We start from the raw sequence: 24,294 nt of genomic DNA on the forward strand, positions 1-24,294 counted from the left end.
CGCAGTCAAGCAACAAACAGCCATCAGCACGAGATATGGTCTGATAAAATCCCAATCATTGATTCTCCTTTCATTGATTATGGTAATAACACTGACCTCGCATAGTGCTTCGGCCGTTCAGATTAATTAACTAAGTCGCACGTAATATCACCAAGGAGCCAAAATGATTTGACTGTTAACCCAACACCTTTACTTGTTGCAGCTGTTTCAGCGTCCCCTGGGCTCAGAAGAGTCCTCGCGCTAGCTTTGAACCAGTTACTGACCCTAGGCTGGGGAACACGAGACCCCATTACAACAGAAACGGTTGGTATTGCCGGGTGTTGTACAAGTACTCGATGTCGCTGGGTCACAACTTCCCTGCAGTCCTTTACTTGATGGCTGTTGAGAACTGGAACAGCAGAAGCAGATAGCAGTAGGAATAACAGTAGCGGTAGTTGTGGTGGTGGTTGTCGTGGTGGTTGTGGCTGTCGTGGTAGTTGTGGCTGTCGTGGTAGTTGTGGCTGTCGTGGTAGATGTGGCTGTCGAAGTAGTTGTGGCTGTCGAAGTAGTTGTGGCTGTCGTGGTAACTGTAGCGGAACAAGTTGTACTGGAGACGGTGGTCGTGGTTGTTGCCGTAGTGGTACAGCTAGTTGTAATTGGTACACAAACGCAGCTTCTGTTCCATATCAGTTTCTCAACGGCTTTGAAATCCCAAGACGATCAATGAGAGACTCACGGCGTAGTCCCTCCGAGGATAAGTCCAAGTAAACTGGCAGATCCACCACCGTTACCGCAGGTACCCGATTGGAATCCCAAATTTTTGCTTCATCGGTCAGCGTGTCACCATTGATACAACGTCTTCGGTCATGCCAGATCTTACCTGGGCATCACAAGTAGCCGGATCGCAAGTACCCGCGCCACCACCAATGCCAACATTGCCATTAATTCCACCGCCATTCCCATTGCCAATTGTATTACCACCGTGGCCAATCTCGCCTCTACCCCCATGCCCACCCCACTTCTCTCGAGGGTCTCCTGTGGAGAGTGCCGTGGCAAGGGCACAGTAAAAGAGGATGAAAACCGAAGAAACCATTTTGTAAAAGCCTTGAATCAAGCAGCGTGGAGCTTCGAAAGAGAGTGTTGCAGCGGTTGACTTGATGCGGGATGGGCTATTTAAGCCTCCGGCTTGTGTCACTTGGATTGTCTAGAGCGAAGCAGACGTGGACATTCCCAAGGTGAAAGTTAACAATGAAATTCTCCACGTTAAAGTTAAGAATGAAGGGCAACAGTTATGTTAAATACTTCAACAATACTGAACGCTCTGCGCATTAATTCTACAGGGCAGATGTCTCTGACATAGTTTCACTCGTGAACTAGAGCTTGTTTGGATGACTCTGCCGACTTACCACCGAGGGACCCACAAACCCACTTATTAAGGTAGATAGCCTCTCTTCCTTTATACCTTTCACACCAATCAAGTTGTGTTTCACCTTCCTCTTTTCCTTCAAGGAGATCGATATCTACAAACAGAGCTGTGTATGCCTGAGTCTTCACCATAACTTAGGCTGCCCGTGGGGATGAAGAATTTTTAAGGAAAGGATCAAGCTTCCAGAGAAATGTCAAGGACACGGACCATCCGTCCTGCTGGCCACTAGCCAGACTCGGTTAGATAGCCACCAATACATGGATCTTCGACCCTGTAAGGACCAGCTAGAAGCGTAGGGACTAGTAAACATAGTGGCGAATGAGGACTACCGGAATCATCAGAAATAAGTAATTGATTGATTGATTGAGTGGCGGGCAGAGGGTCCCAGTCGATAGGATCTGTTTTCAAAGACTGAATCTTGGAGTCTGGTAGACTCAACCACTTTCCAAAATAGGTATATCATCAAGATTCCGCGTCCCGAGCCCCACAGCTCCAAATGGTGCCCCCAGGAATGTTGCCCTGAGACGATGCGGGATCGATTCGACAGTGAATCGTCTCCCCTCACCATGTATAGCCTGCGCCGTGACACCTGAAATTGAGCAAAACACCAGCATCCCCTAGGCGGTGCGCAGGTCGTTTTAGACGAGTTGACGACGCGTTCTGATTAAGTGAGCGGCTCGCTTGGGAATTACCTTATAAAATAATCAGCACTCAGTTTACGAGGGAGGACAAAACTGCGCAACACCCAGGAGGAGTGGGTTGAAACTCAGTCACCTCGTTGACCTACAGATCGAGGATATTCAGTTACAACTTACGAGTGAATGGTTGCAAATGCGCAAGATTTCCGAGCCTGAGCTGGAGTCCAGAAGGCAGCGACTGATCGATGATGGAAATGCGGCTAAGAAAAGAATTATAGCATGGCCGAGATGAACTGGAGTCATTATTCAGAGCAGATTAATCGAACAGCATCGAGTTTTAGACCTTCAATTCATTCCCCGGCTGAATATATTCACCGGATCATAACTTAGAGCCTGCGATTGTACTGTGTAGGTCTGCGCTCGACCCGCCCTAAATAATGCATCTGAAGTTAGATGTTCAGATGGCTGTGATGCCTGGTGTCCAAGTGAGCCGCTCGCTCGCCCGCATTACAACAACCGAAACGCCCATTATTCACCATGGGTCCTCCACCCTTTTCACATGGAGGTCGAACTTGGAAATCTGTAACAGCAAAATCAATGGTGTGAAACCCGCTCTGTAATTCTCAGCTGAATCAGCCCGCGAATACTGCACGCAATATGAAAAGCCCTGGAGCTGTTCTGCAGCCTTTGAACGGCGGTTGGGGTTCTACCACCGCCTCACCCCGGCAAAGAAAAAAGGAACCGCCCTGAGCAATTGGTCTCCCCATTTTTTCGGATGGAATCTTCCTTTACATATGGGCTTGGTGATGGGCAATAAGCCATGAGCAAACTAGCCAAGTTTCAGCGTACGACGACGCCAGAGCATAGTTGCAGTGGGTCTTAGTCTTAACCCACCCTTTTTCTCCCAGAGTTAAGTGTCGGCAAAAATGACAGCCACGGCAGCCCTTGCCTGGAAGGGATGGCATACAACATGCCCTCGCTAGCAAACCTGTCGTTCTTAAATATGACAGGGTCAGTTTAATCCGAGTGTATTGACACCCCTGGTCAAAGCTGTGGAAATCTGGTCAAAGTAGCCGAGCATATGGAGTTGGAGTCAGGTGATATGCGACTGAAATTGTCAGCTTGATCCCGTGCTCTCTGATGCCTCTACCAGGGTATACGTTGCCGAGCATAGCGCCCTCAGGTCAATAACACGCAACATAGGAATACGCCATTCCCCCAGTCGACAAAATCCTGCAATCATATTCAGACTTTATTTATTTCTGGCCGCCAGCTTGTTTATGGCTTTTTTAGTACTTTTGCCGCCTAAACCGCTCTCGCCCTGTTTTCGTCCTTCTTTTGTCCCTTTGTACATGCGCATGGCCTGAGCTGAAGGTGGTAATATTCAGCAGCGATTCCTCTATCGCGTGATAGGAACAGTTAAGGATAATGAGTAATGCGCAGGTAGGCTGAAACATTTGAGTGGATTTGACAAAAGCTGACCTCTCAGCCATCTGGACCGACGCAAAACACACCAATGTGCGCTCAGTATCGAACAACTGACTCTATGGCTTGAAGAAGGTAGTTAGCAATGAGAGGTATCTCACTGAAAACTTCACGATCAAGAGCGTCATCGGATTGGCCAGCACCAAGGCGGAAATGATGCTGCAGACTGTCAGGCGACTTGAGATGCCGAGCAGTATTTATTCTCGTTCTCACCCCCCGCAACCTCCCGTCTCAGCCTAGAGCCTGGCACAACTGCCAGAGATTCTTTCTACAGAGCAGGCCTTGAATCTGAACATCTTTCCATACCAATCTTGATCCCTTTGGCTTCTGGCCTTTCGACCCAGCCACGGGCACCTCATTCGCCAGCATGGGCAACGAGCAATCTATGGAGGAGAATGCCTCTGTCCGGATCGCCAACCAGACCGAAATTCCGCTTGTTTACGTGCTCTCTATGCCCGGGCCTCTCTACTGGGGTGTTCTACAACCCGGCGAGCGAGTTACACGTCAGACGGGACGGGTCTGGTTCACCGTAACCTGCTACCCCTACGACGGCCACAATGAACCCAGCGAAGAACAAAGGATTCTCGGAATCCTCATTCCAACGGCCGCAGCCATTATTTTGGCAGCTACAGGCGGTGCTGCATTCGCAGCGGCCACTCCAGTAGCGGGAACGGCGGCAGCCGCTTTGGCCCCACTAACGACGAGTGCAATGGTGAACGCTGCTGCTGCTGTGGCAGGAGCAGCAGGGACAGTGGGAGGCATAGCACACTCATTGCAGAAGGAATTCGTCGACGCAGCCACGCGGTGCTTGAACAAGGTGGAAAAAACCGGTCACTACGCAAACGGGGATTGGATTCATGTCCGAGGAGGGATCAAGCATAATGAGCCATATTCGGCGTGGAAGCCGATGCGATTCGAGGGCTAAAAGCCCCCAGGTGGGGGAAGGCGACGGTATTCACCATGATACAACAGAGCCTCGATTACCGAGGAGCGTCCTTGGAAACAATCGACGAAATACCCACCAGGTCATGATGGTGCTGGATGCGGATCTGACTGACTTCGTGATTCCCTTATTTTGTGCTAAGCTAGCCTCCAATGTTTTCTTCGTTTTGGACGGAATCCTTCAATCGTAGGAAGTTTCTGTATGGCATCTAAGCACAGTGTCAGAGGGTAGACCTCGCCAGACGCAAGGGCCACCCACCATGGACACGACCCAAAACCTAACACATCCGTTCTAACCTCGCCTGGGCATATAAATTCCGTGGATGCTCTTGCATGCCGCGCTCTGCGGAGGCCTTTCACTCCTTCAGGACATCCTTATCATCCGCTCATTGATAACCCTCAAAAACCACACCATCCAGATGGAATGGAACACTTGGGATGGAATTAGTATAGTCAGACTGCCTGTACGCCATTCACTTGTCGATCTCGAGCAATGTTAGCGCTTCAGAAGGTTGAGGGCGGTCGGGTCGGCTGGGGCGGCTGGGTGAAGATCGGTGAAGATCAGCGGGGCCCCAACGGGCCAGAGGCTGCCAATAAACCATATGCCATGTCCTTTCAAAATACCGCCCTTGGAAGGAAGAATGATGCTAAAGACTTCCGTCACTTGGAAGATTCACCCAGAGACAGGACCGATTCTTTTTCATTCCTTTGACAGAAGGAATTCTAAATGATTTCAGAGAAGATTCTCCGGACTCTCTAAACAGACGGAATTGATGCTCTTCCTTCTCTTTCTTTTCCTCAAGATTGTCGCAGATGGCGTGTCGGCGTAGTATAATTGACTCAATGCTGCTACAGCCCTCCACGCTGTCATCATGTACAGAAACTTCAGATCTAAACGTCCTTTAACCTTATATTCCTCAATTACGGCCCCTTGATTTCAAATTTCGAGAATCCGGATCAAAATATCCTTAGCGCCCAAGAATATAGCCACGGGAACAACGGCAATTTGTTCATAGTCACGGACGTATCCAATGATTTGACATTTCATCATTCGAACCAAGTCCTTTTTGGCACCGGCCCGAAATCCCGCTGGTTCCTGAAAGTATTGTATGATACGATTTACTCCATCCGGCAGCAGATCCAGTTCTAAGGTGATCTGAATTGTCTCCCGGAAGACACTGGAACGAGTCACTGTCCTGATGGTTTGTAGAAGCTCAGAATCGGCAGACCTCGGAGATTGAGTGGGTCTGGCCAGAACCTTATCTTCGGCCTGTGCAGCTAGAATCGTAGGAGTATGGCGTGGCATGAGAAGCGTGACAATCGCGGCTCCAAAGACAATCAGAACGGGCCAGGTGCCGAATGCCAGGATCGTCATGGCGATGAGAAGAAACAGGAGAGGTAGCAACAAAACGAACAAACCGCTAATGAAGATCAAAACCAGGTTTATCAGGAACTGGATTGGATCGTCGGAGAAGGTATTCGATATGCCAACTAGTTCTCTGAGCCAGATTAACGTCCTCATCCAGACCGACTCGCAACCGTGCGAGATACATGGTGACATGATTCGCAGGACCATGTCAGTCACTGAGTATCGTCAAAAATCTCTCCATGACACGACCTCGAATTTGAAGTACGTACGTTGAGATAATGGGGTAGTAATGAGAATGAAAATGGTTGAGCTTATGACATGTCGGTGTAGCCATGTCCCCGGCCGCGTATGATATCGAAGCAGAAGGTATGTGATAACAATCAGAAGCAGCTTTTGAATTGACAGACCCTCGGATTTCTCCATGCTTGTTGCCTTCAGTATTGTATACTGGAGTGTTTGCTTGTGTTCTTATAGTTTCGAATGGCTATACGAACGAAGCTAGTGGCTTAGAACAGAAAAGCATTTATCGTTGCCGATAGGCTAAGAGCCGGTTTCCACCCTATATGTGACATGTCTCCTGAGTCACCTGGCAGGCTCATAGTACATCCACGGAAGGCCAATCAAGACATATGTAGCCTCGTATCAGGGCTAAGACAAAGCCATTAGCATGAAGGCTGGTGCCGCCCGAAACTCAGCCGTGTTGCTCAAGACCCCTCAAGGCTGGCTCGTCTCTTGTTTCTATGCTCTGAATGTGACAAGCATCTGACTGTATAAGAAGCCGACGGAACAATGCCTGGTAATCGTTCGAAAATTCCACGTTCACAAGTACGCTCAGGCTTTCGTGATAGGTACCTCTGATTTATGTCCCGAAAGGGCTTTGCTGACAGGGACTTCAGTGGTTGCTAGGAATGATTGGGGGTGTTTAGATTAAACATTTTGAATACCTGATACAAAAAGATCTTCCCTCCTAGATTATGAATCAACTTCCTATCGAACCATCCCGTCCTTCTGCCAGCCTTGCTCTTCTCCTCTTCTTTCCGTCGCAAATCTCATAGAGGATAGAGACAGGAGGCTTTCAAAGTGCAAATGGCCCAAATTTGAATTAGATACGTCATAGGAATGACCTATACAGCTATGGAAACAGACTGGATTGACCAGCCAGCCAAAGCTCCAGAAACAAAAGTGGAAAGCAATGATGAGATGAAAACAGTGTGGATTTTCGTGTACTAAACCACGTACTGAACATTGAGGGGGTTGAAATACCGTGGAAAGTACCTGTGACTCGAAGATTACCTACATATTCGGGGTGGGAAGAGCAAATATACGCGGAAAACAGAGAGGGTGGTACTGTGGGATTGCAGATCTCAGGTTGTCACGGAAGTACATACAGAGTCACTAAAATGCGCATTTCCAGGTCTACTGACAATATTCTTTAGTGACGCTCAAAAAGTCCCCTACAGGGTCCCAGCGGTTAAAAAGATCCTTCGGAATCGTGTTTCCGTTTGTTTAAATGGGGTAGCATCTGGACTGAAAAGCCCAAACCCGCTGTTTAGTGATGTTGGAGGCGTCTTTTCAGCGGGGATGAATGTGACTGTACAAAGGCGGCTGCCCGCACCGGAAACGCCAAGAACATTGATCGGCCAACAAAATTCGAAAAGGTATTCTCTGCCTATCGTGAAGGAAAGGTAATTCAGGCTTTCAAAAATGCCTCGGCGGATTAGAAGTAATTTCAAGCGGAGGTCTGAGCGTAGAGGGGTCTCGTCTGCATGAAAAATCGAGGGAAAGATGTGCCGATTGGCAACTAGATACAACACGTTCCATCATTTTGGGATTCTCGGCCGGTGGTTTCAGCGACGAGTCTAGCAGTGTTTTGCTTTTTCTCTCGCCCTATGTCTCCCATCATGATACCTAGGGACTGAATGAGTCAAATTGTAGTTAATTGCTAAAAAAAAAGCACTCCACGTGCACAATATGGCTCAATTGAAGACTCCAGGCCGGTGAGAGGTGGATCGTGGACGCAACTCTATAGAAACAACAGTCAGACCCGCTTTCTAGTTCCCAAACCACAACTTTTCCCTTCAACATCTTTTCAGCTTGAACATTTCCGGCAATCACTTGATTACCCATTGTCTGTGCATCATGCCGTCATTTTCGACGTTGTCCAGGTGTATCTGTTTGAGTGAGAATGCCATGCTACAGGCGAGCTGCCAAAATGACCATGGGCTTTGGGAACAGCAGTCATTCAATCTCAATGACATATTAGGAAATGAAGAAGGCTACTTCAAGCTAGGAAGTCAAGCTTTCTCCAGATCGGCACGCCGTATCTGCCTTCTCTCCTCATCACCCCCAATTTTGAAGGCAGAACTACGCACGAGCAATGGAACTTGGCGCGAGGATTCCGTCAACCTTGACCACTTCATTGCGGTTCATCATGGTAGACTTGCTTTCAAAAACGCGTAGGTGGCTTTCTAGGGTAATGTGGATGACTAGAGACTGAAACTACGTTCCCACCCAGGCGATCCGCCCCTAACTTCCTGCTCGAGCTCGGCAAGCAGAGAGGTACTTTCCTTGACAATGTACGAGCCAAGATTGAGAGCTACGTCGAAGAGACCGGCGTAGACTGTTTGGCGGTGATTGAGAAGAAGCCCGAATCCGTTGATGAGACACACGAGCCAGGCGATCTTGAATTCGCCCCAGCATTCTTTTTCTTCCTGATTGAGAGAAGATATCGTGGGCATGAATGCGAGTCTGCACTTATACAACCAATCATTGACATCATATCAAATAGCTTTTCGGAGCTCATGTCTGCCAATTCTGAAAAGCTTCAACTGTACCTTGGAGAACAGGTCATTCAAAGCTTTGCCAACTTCTCTCGCTCTGAAATTAGGAAAGGATGCATCAAGAATACGACAGACTTGGTGAACAAAGTCATCATGAAGACCATGTTGTTAAAAGCAAAATTCAGCGTACTGAAGCCGCTTGTCAAGACTCAACTCCAGGGGGGCTTGAAGTCGCTGATCAGCAAGACGATCATTAAAAGTCTCCTGAAGGCCGCAGGCATCGGGAAGCTATCACTCCTGAAGGGAGCTTTTACCACTTTGTTTGCAGGGTATATCATCTACAAAATCACCAAGTTCCCAAGAGACTTGGGAAAGAGTCTGAGCGCTGGCCTTAATGCCATGCTCGAAGACAATCTTGAGGCTATGACTCAATCGCTCTTTAAAACCGTCCAAAGCGAGGTGGTCGATATGTGCAAAGGAAAGGTCACCGAGCACTTTGGCGAAGCCCTCAAAGAAGAGTTCAAGGAAGAGTTCAAAGAGGCAATCAAGGAACGCTGGAAACAGACTTGAGCAAGGCGATTTGATACGCGAAGGTTGTGTTGGTACGAAGTCTTAGTGATCCTATATCACATGGCTTCCTTCCCTTCTCCTCTCCACAGATCTCTCTCTCTGTTTTTCTCTTCTCTCTTTCCGTAGCATGCAATAAATTCGCATCTCGCTGCCATTCTCTTCCCCCATGTCTTTTCACAGGTTATGAGGCCCTCTGTTATAGCGTACGAGCGCTGTCTACCCAGGGGAAGAAGGCGACAGGTCGAGGACGCGTAATGTCTACCAAAAGAGGAAACAACGAAGCTGCAAAGGTAGCTAAGTAGGGTGAAATATCGAGGATTCACGAAGAGAGGAAGTAGGAGAGGGTAGAGAACTCTGCTCTGAGAGAGGCTGGCCAACCGCAGGCCTCAAAGGCCAGGTGGTATCGCCAACACACCCCCTCCATCGTCTCGAGCCGCAGCACTGAGACCAACAATGTACGAAACGGGAAAGCATGAAGCTATTTAGAGACACGCCACGCAATTTTGATCTAGCCAATCAAATGCCACGAAGAATTCTTCTTCAAATGTATTCCTTTGGGCTTTGCAGATCTAGCAAATCGTCCCGGTCAGCTGTGAAATCTCTGACGTGCTTGGCGTTGGTGAACACGTCGGCCGGGTTGTGCTCGCTCTTGATCAAGTGTAACTTGACCAGGTTCTTTCGCATGGCATCAAGTACGAAATTGTATCGATGCATTAGTCAGCGTTTGCTGGGGCAAGACTGCGTTTGTGTACCTTGAGAAAAGCGTTGTTGCTGTCTTCAAGGGCAAAGGCTCGTTGTTTAAGTAGTCACCATCTTGATTTGACGGCTGCATGAGGCCCAGGCCAGTGGCCAACTTGGCCGGATAGAGTCCTTCACGCACAGCAGTGTCCATTGATCAATATTCAGCCACAGTGCTTGATTTAGCCGCGATCTCTTGCGACGGGATGTCCAGGAGACGGGAGCACCACCACAGAACCACACGTAGCCCTCAGTTGACTTGTTGTCTTCTGTATCAGCAATGAATGCATCAAGGAAGCCAACAAGGCCTTCCTAGGTACGGCCAAAAAGAATGTCCAAGGTAGCCGTGCCATGAAAGTACAGAATCATGTCACGAAGCACGTCGAAATCGCCTTTGCGTGGATTACGTTGACGTCGACGCGGCTCGTTGACGACCAGGGCGATGTTAGGCCTTATTTTGTGGCCTATCCGGCCACAGCGGTCATTTTCTTCAACGTACGAGATTTCTATGTTATTCTAGCCTTTATGGCTGTTACCATTCTCATCGTGGCTATTACCATTCCCATAATGACTATAGGATTGGTCATCATGGTCATCTAGTGGTGTCGATATGCTCCACTCAGGATGACCCTCGGGGATCTTCCAACCAGAATTCAAGGGGGTATCCTTTTTTTGTCTTTGCCATGCATAGACTGTCAATGATGTTTCGGATTGAGGCTTGTCGATTCATCAGAGCCCTTCTGTTAGGCTGTATGAACAGTCGCAGCCAAGGACTCTCTCGAATCGCATATCCTTGATACCAAGTAGCTGAGCTATTGAGTCGCGAAACTGTTTTCAATAGCTTTTGTACAGTTCTGGGCCGATGATATCGTCGATATAAATCATGACATATGTTCTGCAATACGTGACGATACAGGCGTCCGATTCACACGGTTGGAAGCCAAGCTTTCGCAGATTGCTTGTGAAGCGCTCGTGCCATAAGCAGGCTGCTTGGTGTAGGCCATATTAGGCTTGACAGATCTGCCACGAGCTCTTCGCCATTCGGTCCGTATTTCTCGTGGCTACTTGGTTGGCGCATGAGGAGGATGCGGCCATCGATCGCTGCGTTGAGATACGCCATGATCACGTCCCACTGCATCAACACCGGCCATGTCAGAATGGCAGCCATGGACAAGAACATCTTCATGGCTTGACCAACGCACCAGGTGCATATTTTCCGTCTTGGTGAAAAACAACACCAGGCTTCTGCCTGTTGCCAGATACGACCCAATGAGCTCTGATTCGGTGACCAGGCCGTCATTATCTTTCCTCACGGCATACACCCACTTCCCTGGTAGCTCGATAGCTCTAGGTGGTGGAGCCGGGACGGCTTGAAGGGCCTTTTTGACAGTATAGACCTTGTCAACTCGATTTCGTTCGGCCTCCAACCATTCATCCTTGTGCGGTGACTGCATAGTCCCCTCGTGGCTGCGTGGGATGACAAGAAAGGATGCTTTGATAGCTTTAAATGACACGAAGCAAATGCTTTCAGCATTATCCTCACCATCGAGAGTGTGGGATCGTCGATCAACACGGCGGAAGATCTCGTTTTCTGTTGACTTCGAGTATCTTCCTTTCACACTACGCTCTCATATCTCGTCGACTGATGCTGTGCCTTTGTGGCCCTCGAGAACTTCCGCAACTCTGCCTGTGTGTCCTTTTCATTTCCTTGTGTGACTGTCGATGGCGGTAAGATGACCGGTGAAACCGAGAGAATCAGTTGAGCAACGGCTTGTGCATCATCTGTCCGTGTGAGTCGCCCTTGAGTGGGTGGGTTCGAGGTAAGATAAAGCGTCGAAGCTATTTTCGAAGGCATCGAGTTAGGCACATACGTCATATCAGCTATAGAAGAACGATCAAAGGGATCTGTTTTCATTGGTGACCTAAGCACCCCCTGAGGGCGTAGGTCTACCGGCCGAAAGGTCACAGCGAGACGCCACTGTTGTGGAAGATCTGTGAATTCGAAGAGGTTTTGCCCTTGATGCCGAAAGTGCATCAAACTGTACCGGGTCAGGCGTGGATGAAACTGTAAGCCGTGATGAAGCTGTAGGCGGTGACGCGGGTGAAGTCGATTTTTCGATGAAGGGAATATGCACACCACGATGCTAAAAGTCCGTAGGTGTGTTCCTCGTGGAGCTACCGACGCTATCGCAGTTATAGTGGCCGCCATCGTCGATTCGGGATGTGGCCGATGGATCAAAAGACGTCCTACATTGGCTGTTGAACTGGTTGTAGAGGCCGCTGATCCGGTGGCCGTTGAGGTGATTGTGTAAATGACGACGCTAGTGGCCGCTGAGGGTGCTGCATAGGTAAGGTTGGTGGCTGTTGAGTCCCTTGTTGTCGAACAATCTCAGGTGCAATCTCTTGGGCCAACTGCACTGGTGTCGGCCAAGTCCTTTGAGGTACCGATTTGCACACTTGATAAGCCTCGAATGACTGTGAAATAGGGTATCTTCCTTCCAGAATGTCGCATCTCGTCGTCAAATAATCTTTTTTTATAGGATCGTAGATGCGGTAGATATGGCTGTGTTCCACCTCATAGTCACTTTGGCAGCCAATATACGGCCGTTGCGCCATATCATCAGCTTTTACACGCTTCTCCTTGGGAATATACACGTACAATTTTGAATACCAGGCCCGCAGATGACAGCGGTCACTGACATCATGGACTGCCGTTTCGGTTGATCTACTTATTTGACGACTCAGTATATTACCTAACAGTCAAAATGCCATTTCTGAGGCGTCTTCTCATATGATAAGCCAGATAGTGTACAGATTTAAGTTAGCCTTTTATTTGACAATGATCGGATGATCCATGAGCCCTGTGACTGTCGCATCGACTGCCCGATGAGTCGAGCCTCACCGGGTGATAAGAAGGACTGGATATATAAGGACACTTATTTAGCAGAATGTATTTAGTTCTTCGCGATCAGTTAATCCCGTCTAAGTGACTAGAACAGTACCTTACCTATTGCACATTGTTACTTGTTTACTACCTACCTTGAGCACTTCAAGAGGACCCAACCTGCAGGTAGAGGATTCACTCAGTGGTAACACTTAGTGATTAAGCTACTTGGCGGTGAATTAAACGACTTATTACTGACGCTGCTGGCACTGGATTCGAAAGACCTGGAGGGCTAGGTCCTTTAAAGAAAGGGGCAATGTTGCGAATATGGCAGAGCTGGACAATCTCAGGATGAGAGGAAGGACATGGGAGGACAGGATGTGGCCACGCCTACCACGTGTGCCACGCGTACTGCCACGCGTACCACCTCAAAACTTGGGATGTTACTGTAGCTTCTTCTTCTTTCTCTTTCTTCTCTCCAGCTCTTGAGATTCTCGGTACCACGCAGTCAAGTTGAATGAAAGTTTACGAGTCCTTCTAAAGCTTTTCCATTCCGGCGTACAACAAGGCAGGCGGATCGGCGAATGAGGCAGATTTACCACGTAGGAGGGCTCCGCAGAAATGCAGTGGGTGTGGGGAGTGAGGCCATAAGTTTACTCGATGTAATAAGCGCTAATTTGAGATGAATTGATATCTTTTTGGCTGAGCTATCTTAACTCGAAACTTAGTGGTTGGAGTGGGTGGCTGGGTTAACCGTGTGGCCGAGATAGCCGTGAATTACGTTAGTACAGAGCAAGGGCACAATATCACTCGATTGTGAGTGTTGAGGGTATCCACACATACCAGAGATGATGACTAAGTCACTAGGGCGGCGAATCCCACAAATATACTTCCTTGGGGCCGTAAAGATTCGGGTGAACGATATCCTACTCATGGCATAGGCGAATATCTCTCGTCCTTACGGAGTCGAACATTTGGTTTTACAGATGATTGAAGGATTCGCCTTGAGAAGATTCAAGGTCTGTTTTGATGCCCTTTGGATAATGAGTGGGACTAAGGAGAACCACGTGCCGCAATAGGCTAGCGACGAAGTGAGTCAAACTAAAAGCGAACTTTGATCAGGTGAGAGCAATCTCCGGAAATCGGAAAATATTTGACTGAGGATCTTACGAAGGAAAACCCTGGAAGGTGAAAACACTCGACGTTGACTAGGAGAGGAGGAAGAAGGAAGCTAAGCTAGACTACTAAGGTTGGTGGTCCCAGGTGGTGAGGGCGTAGCCCATGTGTGTGCCAGGCAGCATGGCAGGCCTCACCACAAACAGAAAAGTGGGTCAATGATTACGCGTCGGGAGCCAAGCAAAGCTTAAATTGCGCCAGCAACTTACTGTAATGAGGGACTATCATAGGAAATGACTCGTTCGAGATTTTCGACAACAGAGAGAAAATACAGGATACTGGCTGGAACCGTAATGTTCGATACGACAACGAAACTCTGCAGAACAATGACGGCAGGTCCTAGTCTTCGAAAGGGTGTTAAGGCAGCCGTCAATACTCTTAATCGCCCCATCCCTCGCGATAACCTTTTTGTTTTCGTGCTTCCGACAAATTGCCTATTCTTTAATCTCTCCTTTTTTTTTCTTGCCCTCTTCATTCTCTTCTTCCTTCTGGTCTCTTCCTTGTGGTTCTCTGCGTGGTGGCTGTCTACGATTTCCTTCCATCGCGAATACTCGCCCTCAAGCCATGATGCTGGGATGGTTGACGCGCTGCCTGCCGGGGTTTAGCATCATTGGCCTGGCAATCCTGTTGCTGTGTGCTTTCTCCGACATCTGCAAATCCTCCATCTGGAATAGCTTCTTCCCTCCAAATCCAGTTCATCCTAGCAAACCACCGCCACAAGATGGGTTCTGGAGCGGGCTTAACTTGGCACAGGCCATCTTCATCATCTACGCAGTGCTCATCCACTGCCACATGCTCGGCTTCACGCTGCGCCTGGGTTGGTCCATCTTTAGCGCAACCACCAGCGCAAAGCAGGCCCTCAACCGGCGCATCTGCCGCAGCCCTATCCAGTCACCACAGATGACCGGCGAGGAGCCGATTGAGCAGCCTCTATCCCCGATCTCGCTGGCGTCCGACTCGTCGATCTCCAAAAAGTTTGATGACGCTAATATTACCGTGAACGAGTCCCAGGAGGAGGAGCTGATTCATGCGATCATTATTCCCAATTACTGCGAGGACCTGCACACTCTAGAGACCACCCTCAAGGTACTGGCTAGCCACCCGCGTGCCAAAAGACACTATGAGGTAGGTTCCATAGCTAGGGGATGATCCGGGACATGATCCGAACAATGTGTGAGCCTAGACACTAACCCGAAGTAGATTTACCTGGCTATGGAACAGAAAGAGGCTACCGCTACCGACAAAGCATCCCATTTGGTTTCCATGTTCGAAAAGTCTTTCCTGCACATTCGATCTACCTTCCATCCGCCCGGTATCCCGGGCGAAATTGCGGGCAAGAGCTCTAATGTGGCCTGTGCTGCGCGCTCCATTATCGAGATTCATCGCCCGGAGCTGAAGATGGACTGTTGCAATGTCGTGGTGACGGTTATGGATGGTAAGTTTGCGCACTACCTTCATAGAAGGACCCTTTGCTGACCCAACTCTTTCTAGCGGACACTCACCTCTCGCGCGACTACTTTACTGAAATCCGCCGACTGCACTACTCACACATCACCGAGGGTAACCGGACCATTTACTGCTGCCCCATCATCTTTGACCGTAACTCTCACGAGAGCCCTGCTCTCGTCCGATGCGCCGATCTGCTCTGGGCCTTCGCCGGCTTATCCACAATGTACCCAGGCACCTGGATCTCCATTCCCACCTCCGTGTACTCCCTCCCACTCTCCATGGCCGAGAAGGTCGGTGGATGGGACGCAGACCCGACGGCGATCGGCGAGGATATGCACATGCTGCTCAAGTGCTACTTTGAGACGGCAGGCAATGTGATCTCGCGCGTGATCCACGTTCCCGCCAGCCAGTGTAATGTCTCCGCTGACAGTGGTCGTGGTTGGCGCCGTACAGTGGACACCCTCTTCGCCCGGTACCGTCAGGCCCTGCGACACATGTGGGGAGCTCTGGACTCGGGTTTCGCAGCGCGTCGCACAGTGAGCTACCTCCGCTTCAACCAGCGGTGTCTCTTCCTGCGCCCTCGGCACTTTGCCCTCCTCGAGCTCCTCTGGGAAGCGCACTTCATGCCCTGCCATCTGACCATCATCATGTTATTCTCCGTCATATATTCCGCTTGTATGCCAGCATCACAGCTACACCCCTCGCTTGCCTGGGCCTTCTCCTTCACCGACCTCCTCCGCGCGCTGTCTTTCATCGGAATGAACATCTGTCTGAGTCTATACGAGCGCTGGCACACACTCTGCCTCAACACTCGGATGCAAGACATGCGCGAGGCTAATCTCCCCGACACCGGCTGCTCACAGCGCATCTGGTACCAACCAAAGTACCTACTGGATCGAGTCTGCTTCCCTGTCGCGGGTACACTCTTTGGCGCCGTGCCCACCCTGCATGCCGTCTTTGCGCACTTCTGGACAGACCGGCTAGTCTACCGCGTCAGCAAGAAGCCAACCTTTAAACAAGATGCAGCGGGCCTGGCATAAATGGCTCTCTCCAGGGCGAGAAGGAAGAGAAAGAGAAGAACTAATGGTCTCCATGGAAGGACCCACCGCTCTCGTTGATCACCTTCCCACTTCCTCAACGGAACTGATGGGCATGGAACGCTCTTTTCCACCCCCGGATCTCCCCAAGGGTGACCAGCAAAGTAGACATGGCCGACTTGGACATCTGTATGGTCCGCTGAATGGTTGGGGCGCCGTTGACCGACTCCGTCTTACAGAAGATATACCAATCAGACTTGTTCGGTTCTAAAGGCACCAGGAGCTGCTCACAGCTTTTGCTGATGAATAATTTCCGTAGCTGAGCCTTCGAGGTGAGCCTCGAATTACGGAATGCGCGCGCATGGAACAGGATGCCGAAAAGCAATGTATGCGGGCATATCACCAGAGAGGGCCCGTAAATGATCTCGGGAAGTGCAAACGTGGTTCTGCTGATTAGTTAGCTGCATGACCTGAGTTAACATGCCGAAAAACTCCGAGAAGAGTCTCAAGAAATATTAGGCATAGACAGGGGCGAGGAGAGGTAAGAAATTATGGCCGACGTATAGTTTGGTCAACCCAAGGAACTTTTTGGTTCCCTCGGCTGTAAGTTCAATCATAGGAACGGGGGGCCCTCCACGAGGATCCTTCTGAAGCGAGATCTGCAGGTCCTTGAATTGCAGACTCAATAAGGCGTTCCTCCGGTGCACGGTGAAAAAAGCGAGGGAGTTAAATAGGCACACCTAGATGCGCTGGAATCCTAGGTGGAATTTGTTGCGAATATGGCAGAGCTAGACAATCTCAGGATGAGAGGAAGGACATAGGAGGACAGGATGTGGCCACGCCTACCACGTGTGCTACGCGCACCACGCGCACCACCTCAAAACTTGGGATGTTACTATAGCTTCTTCTTCTTTCTCTTTCTTCTCTCCAGCTCTTGATATCCTCGATACCACGTAGTCAAGTTGAATGAAAGTTTATGAGTCCTTCTAAAGCTTTTCAATCCGGCGTACAACAGAATTTCTTCTCCTGCGTCGACAAAATGGTTTTGTTAAACGGCCCTATATCCTCGATACATAACGGCGTCTTCTTTCCTGGTTGTGTGTCTAACCTATTCTCTTAGACCAAGTACTTTATACCCTGTAAATCAGCGATTAGGCGAGATGATTAACTAGATCTAAAAAGAATTCAGGTTTACATTACTGACCCTCCGTATATCTGAGCTATCCTTATCGTTGATTTTGATCTTGGTAAGCTTTTGGTAGTAGCCGCGGAGGTTTTTCTACTCCGTATTTGACGAGCTAGCTTTGTGTCTGCTCTTTCTTCCAGGGACCCAAAAACCGCTAGCGGACCTCATCGGTTGAAAGTCAGGTTCAAAAAAAGTAACTCTTTCCCCGAGGGCCAGAGCGGTATATCTAGCCTCGACCCTAGTGTCGGCATCGGCACAGACTATGACTCGGGTCAGCCGTCTACACTCGGTGTAGATCACTATTCGTAATCATCAAGAAGACAGCGTACCTGACACTAAGAGCTTGCCGACACACTGCTCGTATTCTTTCTTCAGCATACCGCCTATGTCAGGCTTGCCATAAAAGATTGCTCCGCGGCGGCCAATCTTCAGTCGCTCTCCCTCAACTGCCTCTGGGGCCGATGTTTGTGTAATGATCAATGAGTAGCTCAGTATCTGAACATAGATGTTAGTTTCACTTGATCACGTCCAATATCTAGTAACCTCAATGCGTACCATGTTCTTTAAATCCGAGTCCAGAAGCTCATCCATCCATTCACATATCCAATTTTCATGATCTGTAATTCATTAGAAGGGAACCAAAGTGAGCCTGGGACACCTACACTCATCATCAAGCTACAAAATCAGCGAGACTCTTCTCTTTAGTAGGTTCTGCGTTTTCGCCAAAATCAGTTCTCGAGCGTATGGCATCTGCGCGGTCACTCCAATCCCAGTAGACATCAGAATAACGCTGTCGTATGTATTTGTGTCGACCGTCTTTCCATATGGACCATCTATCAAAACTCGCAGATGGGGATACGGTGTCGTGAACAGAGAGAGCTCGGGAAAACCCAGACTCCACTTTAATCAGAACGAAGAGTCTCATATCTCCATTTGATGTAGGTTCCCACCAAGTAATATGGTAAGGGTGTGATTCAAGGAATGATAGAGTTCGAAGGCCTGGAATCCGCAGAGAGAGGTAATGACCCGGTTGGACATTCCACGACCGGGGTGAAATAAAAGACAATTGAACGGCATCTTACCTTTTCACAACTTCCACTATGGCAGTTAGTCGATGCGTAGCGAAATTTCGATAAACGTGACGCGTTACTTATGCGGCCATTGTTACTGGTAAAATCCCAATAGTAGTAATTAACAATATACCGTTGATTAAGCTTTTCCGATCGAGGTAAATCCAAGGAGCGACGATGGCTAATATACCGACTAGTATATATAGCTTCATGCTAAGCTCGTATAAATATCGAAGCACCTAAGGTGACGCTACTAGCTGTCCTAGGACCAAAGTGGTCTTAGGACTGAAAATGTGCCTCGTCAGAGGCCACGACAACATTCTAAATCCTATACGCCGAGCTCGCATCGTAGCCAGCATCGTAGCCAGCATCGCAGCCAGCATCGCAGCCAGTATCGTAGGCTGTAGCTAGTAGTATCAACTGGTAGCTAGATCCGTCGAGTCTAGCCAATTACGGGCTAGCGTCGCGGCCGTAAAAGCTAGGTTGATGGATCGTAAGTCATATGATTTGTACTTCGCAGACCGCTATGGCAGAACGCCTCTCCCCCTAGGGAAAAAAAGAATACTATTATATGTGGCCCCCCCCCCCCCCCCCCTAAGCGTATATCCCAAAGAAGTTAGCCTAAACTACTGTTGTAGTGTCTCTGACGAGACACAATTAAAATCACGAAGACCACATAAGCCACATCTTGCAGTATTGCTATCAGTACAAATATCGAGTGAAGATGACGGTATAATCTCCGAGAAATCCCGACCATAAAAGAGCCAAAAGTCATATTCCATGATAGAGTCAACGGAAGTAGATATAGAACTACAAGCGAGCCAGCACGGTAGCTAGCGGTTTGTAGATCCTTCACTCTAATAATGTTGCAAGTCAAGGTACCTGTTATGAACATGGTAGGACTAAGCAGACTCAGGAGGAGGGAGAGGATAGAACGTAGGAGGATAGGAGACACGTATGCCACGCCTACCACGTATGCCACGTATATAACACGTACTATCTCAAAACCTAGGATGAACTATAGTCTCTTCTCTTTTCTTTTTCTTCTCTTTAGCCTTTAAGATTCTTAATATTATATAGCTAAGTTATATAAAAGTTTCTAAGTCCTTCTAAAGCTTTTTGTTAAGGTAGCTGGACTTGATCGTCAGGGAAGAGATAGCTCGCAGCAGTCAGATTGGTACAAAGACTAATTCTTAGGGATCCCTACCGGTCCCTTCTCTGGTGCCTATCTTATAGTCCTCCCTCTCCATACTCTCGAGGGGATTGCTCTTGACTCCCTCTTCTATCGATCGATCGATCGATCGGCTGCCCGAAGAGGTGGGACGGAGCTACCATGGAGGTTACGATCCTTCGGGTTAGAACATACAGGATAATGGGGGGCTCCGAGGCCAGGCAGGAGGGCCCGGGAGCCTGGCTGCCTGGAAGCTGCGGGAGGGCCTTACTCCTGACCATCACGTGGCCAGGCCGGGATCGTGGGTTGCGGATCACCTGATGATCACTGGGCTGCGGATCACCTGATGATCACTGGGCTGCGGATCACTTGACGGGGTACTTCAACAAAGGGAGTCCCCTTACACTTTTAGTTTTATATAGATTATCTTAGTTCCTCTCTTTACTTAGCTTTTTATTAAGTATTGGTGGCTACTAGGAAACGTAGCAGACCTAAAAAGAGGGGAGAAAGGAATGGTGAGATTGTATCTGGTGAGAGGTACCTATCTAAGCTACGAAGGTGGTGTGCGTGGGCGCGCACCACGCTAGTGAGACGCGCTAAACTACTAAGCTATCTCAACACCCCCCTAGACCTCGATCCACTAATCTCACTCAAAACACGAAAAACATGAAAAGTGATTATATAAATATATTAATAACGCCTTAATGCAGCTTTTTGAGCTTAAAAAGGTATTTAAACCCTTAGAATTAAGCTCGCTATAAAGGCTGTTGAAAAACCGTTAAATAGCCGTTGAATTAGAGCTTTTTTATACCTAAAAGATATAGAAACCTCTCGAATTAGACTTACTATAGCGGCTTAGTAAAGCTATCTACGGCCTACTCTGTAGTAGAGATTTTGACGAATTTATATACCCCCCTAGAGACTTAGTCTCTAATATAATAGTATTTAACGTTAATATACTTCGTTCGTTAGTATAAATCATAGCTTTTAGTAAGGTAAATAGCGCCTTAGTTATCCTCGTAGATTATAGTAGGAAGTTACAAAAGGGACTCTATATTAAGTTCCTTAAGGAAAAGCTATAGCTATAATACCTCTTAGATAGCTAAAGATATAGCTATATACTCGCTTTCTGTAGAGGAAAGAGTAACGTATATTTACTTTTTATAAGCCTAAGTAATTATACTATTCGTAAGCTTGAAAAGGAAGCCGGAGGTTAATATACTACTATCCGTATATTTACCGGCCTAATCTATATTAACGAATCTAAAGAGGGGGTCTAGTAAGTAAGAATACGCGATAGTAAGCGTTTCAGAATCCTTAAGATATCGAAAGATACGCTTTAATATAGTTATATACTTCGCGGAGGGGTTATATATATATCTTATAAGCTTTATAACTATAAATATAATATCTAGTCGCGTATTAACTATTAGCTAAATAAGTGAGCCTACTATCTTACGGTAAGCTTTAACTTCGGCCGGAGTAGTAGTATACTTACGCGGTTATAGGATCTCCTTATTATAAAATAGCGTAGGGACTACGTATATATCTTATAGGTTGAATTTAGCGAGGACTTTGCGAATATATACGAGCTAAGAAAGTATAACTTTACTATCTATAGATTAAATGATATTAATCGTAAGGAATCGCGTAGTAGTACTGTTATTAGTAATATCGAAGGATTTTCGAATATAGTCCTTAAGCTATATAAGAGATATATATAAAGGCGTAATAATTAGTATATTATTAACGTATATAAGAAGGTAAAGCTTACGCTTTAAATATATAAAGACCGAATGATTAGCTTATAAACGACTGAACCTAAGAGCTATAAGAGTCCTATAAATAGTATTATACTATTCGCGAGGGCTCTGTTTTAGGCTGTATAAAGTTTTTAAAAGGAGGCTATATTTTCTAGGCTCTTTAAAACTATTAGGAAGTTAAATATAGATTTCTTTAAGAAGCTCTACGTTAAGAAATACCGTAACGAAGTTAATATAATATATCTACTAGCTAAAATACGTAGCGATTACGTAGAATATTTTAAAGCTTAAAGCTTTAGCTATGCTTATATAAATATTAAGATAATTGATTCCTTCGCGTTACTTAAACCCTTTTATAACGAGATACGCCTTATAGGTCCTATCATCCTTAATACGAAAGACCTATCGAAGCGGAAGAAGTATCTTTTTAGTATCTTTAGTAGGAAGATTATATACGCGCTAAGTACCGTTTTTTAGTTACTTCTATATTTCCTTATCTATAGCTTTAATCTATTTAGTCTATTTATCCTTACTATAATTTTGTATTATATCCTACTAGCTATCTAGTTTATATAGCGTTAACTAAGCTAAAGCTTAATATAAAAGCTTTAGAAGTAGTTATAAGTCTACGGTCGTACTACGAATTAAAAAAGTAGCGTATTTAATATAATTAGCTAGAGCTATATTTAAATACTTAAGAAAACGTAAATACTCCTCTAACTCTATAGCCGCTTAAGTCTTCTTACGGACTCGTAAGGAACGCCGAAGACCTATCTTAGGTATAGTTTAAGAACTACTTTCGATAGTTTTAGAACTAGCCTCGATAGTTTCAGAACTACCCTCGATAGTTTCAGAACTACCCTCTATAGTTTAAAGATTATCGTCGATATTTCTAGGACTGCCCTCGATAGTTTCGGAACTATCCTCTATAGTTTAAGGGCTATCGTTAATATATTTATTCTATTTATAGGCGAATCTCTGCTTAATCTGTTTACGAAGCTTTTTAAGTTAAACTTCGTATTTAAATAAAGAAAGTAGTATATTAGACTACTTAGATAATAGTAGATCTCCTATTAGAATATAAGAAGATAGAGTTACTAGCTATACTAGCTTATTAGGGCTATTAGCTAAATCTAGCTAAATTAGTTAATCGCTATTAGCCGGTAGGAAATCCGATAGTATATAATAGCGTTAATTAGCCGTAGATTACGTAGGAACTAACTTTAGCTCTATATTAAGATTATATATAGGCTTAGGTAGATCCTTCGTTATATTCTTATTAAAGACTATATTACGAGAGACTACAATCTTCTTTAAATAAATATTATAGAGTTAATATCTATTAGTACTATAGTCTACTAACCTTACTTCGGCTATATACAGAGAAAGCTTATCTACCCTACGTTCCTTTAGAATCAGATACTAAGCTTAGTAGCCGAGTACGCGTAGATTTAAAATATCTAGCTTTTTACTATAGAAAGCTTTATATAGAGTTATATTAATAGTAGACTACTAGAGATAGTTTATTATATAATTAATACCTAAAAGTAGCTTACCCTATAGATATTTAGGAAGCTGATTTTTAGCTAATACGGCGATTACTAGCTTAATAAGCTAACGATTCCTAATCTCCGTAATACCGTTAAGCTAAGATATATAGGGGGGAACAGGATCCTAAATAATACCGTTTTCTTCGCAAAAAGTAGCGATTTTAATATATTCTTATATATTATCGCCTGAAATCACCTTAACTTTATAGTTAAATTACGTTAAAAAATAGGTTACTAATATACGAATTTTATTAGTAATTTCGCTCTTCGCCTTTAATAGGAAGACCTAATAGAAATAAGTAGTATTATCGGTAACTATTACAAAATAATAATTACCTCTAACGCCTACGATAGAGATAGGACCCTAAATATTAATATAAAGCTTCTACGCTAGTATAGTCTTAATACACTTACTTCGTCTAAAGGGTAAGATATAGCCTTTACTAAGAATACAAGAAGGATAAGGATACTTAATACTAGATCCCTTTTTAATACTAATTCCTTCGGTATATTTAGATATACGCTTCACCTTCTACTCGCCTACGTAATAGGCTCTACGATAAGCTAGGTCTATTAAAATAGATTAAATCTTACCGATTTAAGAAGCTATAGCTAAATCTACGGCGGGTACGTAGCTATTACTAAATATATAGGATAATTAAATAGATAGAGCTCTAAGTATATTAATAAGGCTATTACTATTATAGATACGAACCTAATATTAACTATTCTCCTACTTTACCGTAACGATAAGCTCTTCCCCCCCCTATATAGGGAGCCGTATATCTTATTAAATCGAGTCTTAATACCAGAATCCTTCGTAAGTTACTATAAGGAAATAAGGTTTATATTAAAGGAAGGAATACACTAGACTCTGAGTAGCTTAAGCTTAGAAATATTATTTCTATTTAAAAAGTTTAGGATAATATCGCTATATCCTTTAGTCTATACTTAATAACTATTTAGAAGCTTTATATCGGTGATAAGTAGCGTAAAGTTAATAAAATTTATACGATAAGATATTATATATACTAATACGCTAGAATCTACTATCTAAGTATACTATTTATCGTTATCTGTT

At 46.2% G+C, this 24,294-nt stretch overlaps 6 protein-coding genes across 6 annotated transcripts; 3 read left to right on the top strand and 3 right to left on the bottom strand.

The window, feature by feature from the left end:
* Window positions 1-367: 367 nt before the first annotated feature.
* On the bottom strand, window positions 368-1,072 carry N7539_001302 (uncharacterized protein; the record flags this gene model as incomplete). Its single annotated transcript, XM_056930905.1, has 2 exons — window positions 368-625; window positions 860-1,072. 2 exons carry the CDS (start codon window positions 1,070-1,072, stop codon window positions 368-370), a joined length of 471 nt encoding a protein of 156 aa, XP_056792936.1.
* A 2,823-nt stretch (window positions 1,073-3,895) lies between these two features.
* N7539_001303 (uncharacterized protein) lies at window positions 3,896-4,453 on the top strand (the record flags this gene model as incomplete). Its single annotated transcript, XM_056930906.1, has 1 exon — window positions 3,896-4,453. The coding sequence occupies one exon, from the start codon at window positions 3,896-3,898 to the stop codon at window positions 4,451-4,453; it is 558 nt and encodes a 185-aa protein (XP_056792937.1).
* A 954-nt stretch (window positions 4,454-5,407) lies between these two features.
* N7539_001304 (uncharacterized protein) lies at window positions 5,408-6,262 on the bottom strand (the record flags this gene model as incomplete). Its single annotated transcript, XM_056930907.1, has 2 exons — window positions 5,408-6,054; window positions 6,109-6,262. 2 exons carry the CDS (start codon window positions 6,260-6,262, stop codon window positions 5,408-5,410), a joined length of 801 nt encoding a protein of 266 aa, XP_056792938.1.
* Window positions 6,263-7,978: 1,716 nt separating this feature from the next.
* N7539_001305 (CVNH domain-containing protein) lies at window positions 7,979-9,189 on the top strand (the record flags this gene model as incomplete). Its single annotated transcript, XM_056930908.1, has 2 exons — window positions 7,979-8,295; window positions 8,355-9,189. 2 exons carry the CDS (start codon window positions 7,979-7,981, stop codon window positions 9,187-9,189), a joined length of 1,152 nt encoding a protein of 383 aa, XP_056792939.1.
* Window positions 9,190-9,987: 798 nt separating this feature from the next.
* Window positions 9,988-11,381, bottom strand: N7539_001306 (uncharacterized protein; the record flags this gene model as incomplete). The annotated part of the gene is made up of 3 exons (XM_056930909.1): window positions 9,988-10,239; window positions 10,859-11,107; window positions 11,130-11,381. The coding sequence occupies 3 exons, from the start codon at window positions 11,379-11,381 to the stop codon at window positions 9,988-9,990; spliced, it is 753 nt and encodes a 250-aa protein (XP_056792940.1).
* A 3,170-nt stretch (window positions 11,382-14,551) lies between these two features.
* On the top strand, window positions 14,552-16,476 carry N7539_001307 (glycosyltransferase family 2 protein; the record flags this gene model as incomplete). Its single annotated transcript, XM_056930910.1, has 3 exons — window positions 14,552-15,112; window positions 15,188-15,422; window positions 15,479-16,476. 3 exons carry the CDS (start codon window positions 14,552-14,554, stop codon window positions 16,474-16,476), a joined length of 1,794 nt encoding a protein of 597 aa, XP_056792941.1.
* Between the last annotated feature and the right edge of the window lie 7,818 nt (window positions 16,477-24,294).

This window comes from Penicillium diatomitis (genome assembly GCF_028827545.1).
Source record: "Penicillium diatomitis strain IBT 30728 chromosome Unknown utg000002l_segment0_segment0, whole genome shotgun sequence".
Classification (NCBI taxonomy): domain Eukaryota; kingdom Fungi; phylum Ascomycota; class Eurotiomycetes; order Eurotiales; family Aspergillaceae; genus Penicillium; species Penicillium diatomitis.